This window comes from Rutidosis leptorrhynchoides, chromosome 11 (assembly GCF_046630445.1).
Source record: "Rutidosis leptorrhynchoides isolate AG116_Rl617_1_P2 chromosome 11, CSIRO_AGI_Rlap_v1, whole genome shotgun sequence".
Taxonomy (NCBI): domain Eukaryota; kingdom Viridiplantae; phylum Streptophyta; class Magnoliopsida; order Asterales; family Asteraceae; genus Rutidosis; species Rutidosis leptorrhynchoides.
Window position 1 is genome coordinate 66,430,410 of NC_092343.1, and position 2,627 is coordinate 66,433,036.

General features: G+C 35.2%; 1 protein-coding gene across 1 annotated transcript; it reads right to left on the minus strand.

Moving 5' to 3' along the window:
• Window positions 1-1,444: 1,444 nt before the first annotated feature.
• LOC139877819 (putative germin-like protein 2-1) lies at window positions 1,445-2,111 on the minus strand. The gene is made up of 2 exons (XM_071865229.1): window positions 2,000-2,111; window positions 1,445-1,890 (listed from the first exon to the last, which is right to left on the minus strand). Exons 1-2 carry the CDS (start codon window positions 2,109-2,111, stop codon window positions 1,445-1,447), a joined length of 558 nt encoding a protein of 185 aa, XP_071721330.1.
• Between the last annotated feature and the right edge of the window lie 516 nt (window positions 2,112-2,627).

Below are 2,627 nucleotides of genomic sequence, written 5' to 3' on the forward strand. Positions count from 1 at the left end.
GAATATCCGAATTTTGCTCAATCGTTCCTTCGTACGGGATAACGAGGAACAAGAACCCGATCCGTCACCCGGATCTTTCAGAAAATCTCTCCGTGTATCTTCTGCTACAAAACTTTATCGAACCGAGTCCTTAGACTCCGTAACCCTTCGCGAGTAAATCACCATCATAATGCAACCGCGTGCACTGTTACATCATAACCTGCCAGGATCAGACCAACCCCGGTGTGATCAAATTTCATAGATACATAGACATACCCTAAATTCACCGCGATCAACTAAGTCTCTAGATCTCGAAACAAGTTGCAAGACACACAACCCTGTCGTTTGATTTAACTTTGATGAAAAAACCAAATCATCAACCATATCGAACACCTTGCTTTTCAAATCCGAACCTTGAGCTCTAGATAACACTTGTTAGGAATTTAGGACCCAAACAAGACAAGTGATTGATCATAATCACTAACCCACGAACGACAAACGAATAATTAAAGCAAAACTATAAATAAACGACATAGGATTTAACGTGGTTATATCCCAACTCCAAAACACGGAGAAGGCTTGAGTCCACGGACGCAAACCAGAGATCTTTCACTATTAATTTCGTGCACATATGTTATAGTTACAATAGGGTGTTTATATAGGCATATCTAAACAAGGAAACAACTTAAAGAGCAAGAAAACACGTTTTTCCTCGTCAGGCTCCCGGATAGGCTTAAGCCGCCTTAATGAGCCACGACGTGCCTTAACACTAAAATACACTTTTCTTGTTGTTTTGATATCCTTCACACATCCAACACTTTATGTTTCAATGTTTTTGCTATAAAAGCCTTACCAAGCTGGACATTTCATTACACAAGTTAAACAATTTACACTTTGAACAGGGAGAGCTTTTTTTGCACCGCAAAAAACAGGGTCAATAGGAGGGTTTATTTGTTTCTTACCCTAAACCTGTTTTCAACTCTCTTTGACCCTTTAACTAAGAGAGTAGATTGCATATAACCACATTAATTTCTCATGTTTATTTATTTTTGAATTAATTTCTTAGTTAGTAATTGTTTTGTGTGTTCTACTCATGGAAACTATTTCACAACTTGGTCTTTAGATATCAAATTTGTCCTGATCATGAGCTAATAGTTTTAAACATGAATGGCAAATAAGCTACATATCACTTTGGTAATGCAGGTGCCCGTTGGTTTTCATTGCTTGTTTAACTGTTTGTATTTGAACTTCAACCTCAAGTTTTTAATCATAAAGCAAATGAGAATGGAAAACATAATCAAAATAGCATATATCTTTTATTCACTTTTAACTATATCAACACCAAATAGACTTATTATTAGTGATAACTTAACATAAACACATAACTTTTTAGAACTTAGATTGCATATGATAAATGGTGTTGACGTCCACTTGAAATGCCTTTCCGGGAATATCTCCAGATATGTTAGGATATGAGATCATTTGAAATGCTTACGTCTCCTGGATTTTGACTGCTCAATGCTGCAATAATAAAAACATACCCATTTCCTACATTTTTCAGGAAGTGAATTAGACCTTCTGGGATTACAAAAACATCACCCTTTTGAAGTATTGTCGTGATGTTACTGTTTTCCGGGTCAGACGTAACAAAACCGACTTGAAGACTACCTTCGATGACAGTCACGATTTCAGAAGCTCTGGGGTGTGAGTGTGGAGAAAGAATACCCCCGGGAGCAAAATCAACACGGGCCATGGAGATACCTAAAGTGTTGAGTCCTGGCAACTGTGTTACACCCACAATAGTCATGGTCACATTAGATCCATCATTATTCATACGGTGTAGTCCTCTAAAAAGAAAATCTTCTGCTTTTACAACCTTTGGATCTTTGCAGACGAAACCATTCACTAGCACTACATGAACAAAAATATAGAAAATATGGGCATGTTTAAGTATTACTATATCATTTTCATAGCATGTGAATTGAAGCATATCTCTCAGCATTTCAAGATAATATTTTACCTTTGCTGTTTAGATCAGCAACACAAAAGTCTTGTAGGGGACTAGGGTCCGAACCCAATGCAAGCAAACATGTTGCCAATAAGAGACCAAACAAAAACAAATGAGATGTCATTAGTGAAATTGAAATGATCAAAATATTGTCTTCAATGAACTTTGCTAGCTCAAAATATTTATGTAATTAAGTATGCAGCTTGGTATTGCTTTTATAGCAAAACATAAGAATGTTGTGTCACGACGAATAAATTAAACCACATTGAAAGGTTAAACAATGTAGTCATTATAATTGATAATTATACGAGTATATATTTCAGTATTAGTTGCTCATTGGGGTGTTTGGGGTTGCAATTGGAGTATGATTTTTTGATTATTGCGTTTAGAAATTGTATATAATCAGAAAATAGTGTTTGACAAGTTACAAAATGATAGAAAGGGAAAAAAATAAAATCACCGAAGTTTAACTTGAGTAGTATGGAGTGGAATTCAATTTAGGGTATTTTCAACCAGTGGCGAATCTAGGATTAAAACGCAATGGGGTCCTATAGAATTTGTTTGGTACTTCGTAAATTTTTTTTTTATACAAAATATGACTATTTACTTAAAAAAAAAAACAATTGATTCTAAAAGTATA

Excerpts from the sequence above, each read along its gene's own strand:
- LOC139877819 (XM_071865229.1), bottom strand. The coding sequence starts at position 2,111 with ATGACATCTCATTTGTTTTTGTTTGGTCTCTTATTGGCAACATGTTTG. Across the intron at positions 1,891-1,999 it reads TGCTGATCTAAACAGCAAAG|TGCTAGTGAATGGTTTCGTC; the intron begins GTAAAATATTAT and ends TTGTTCATGTAG.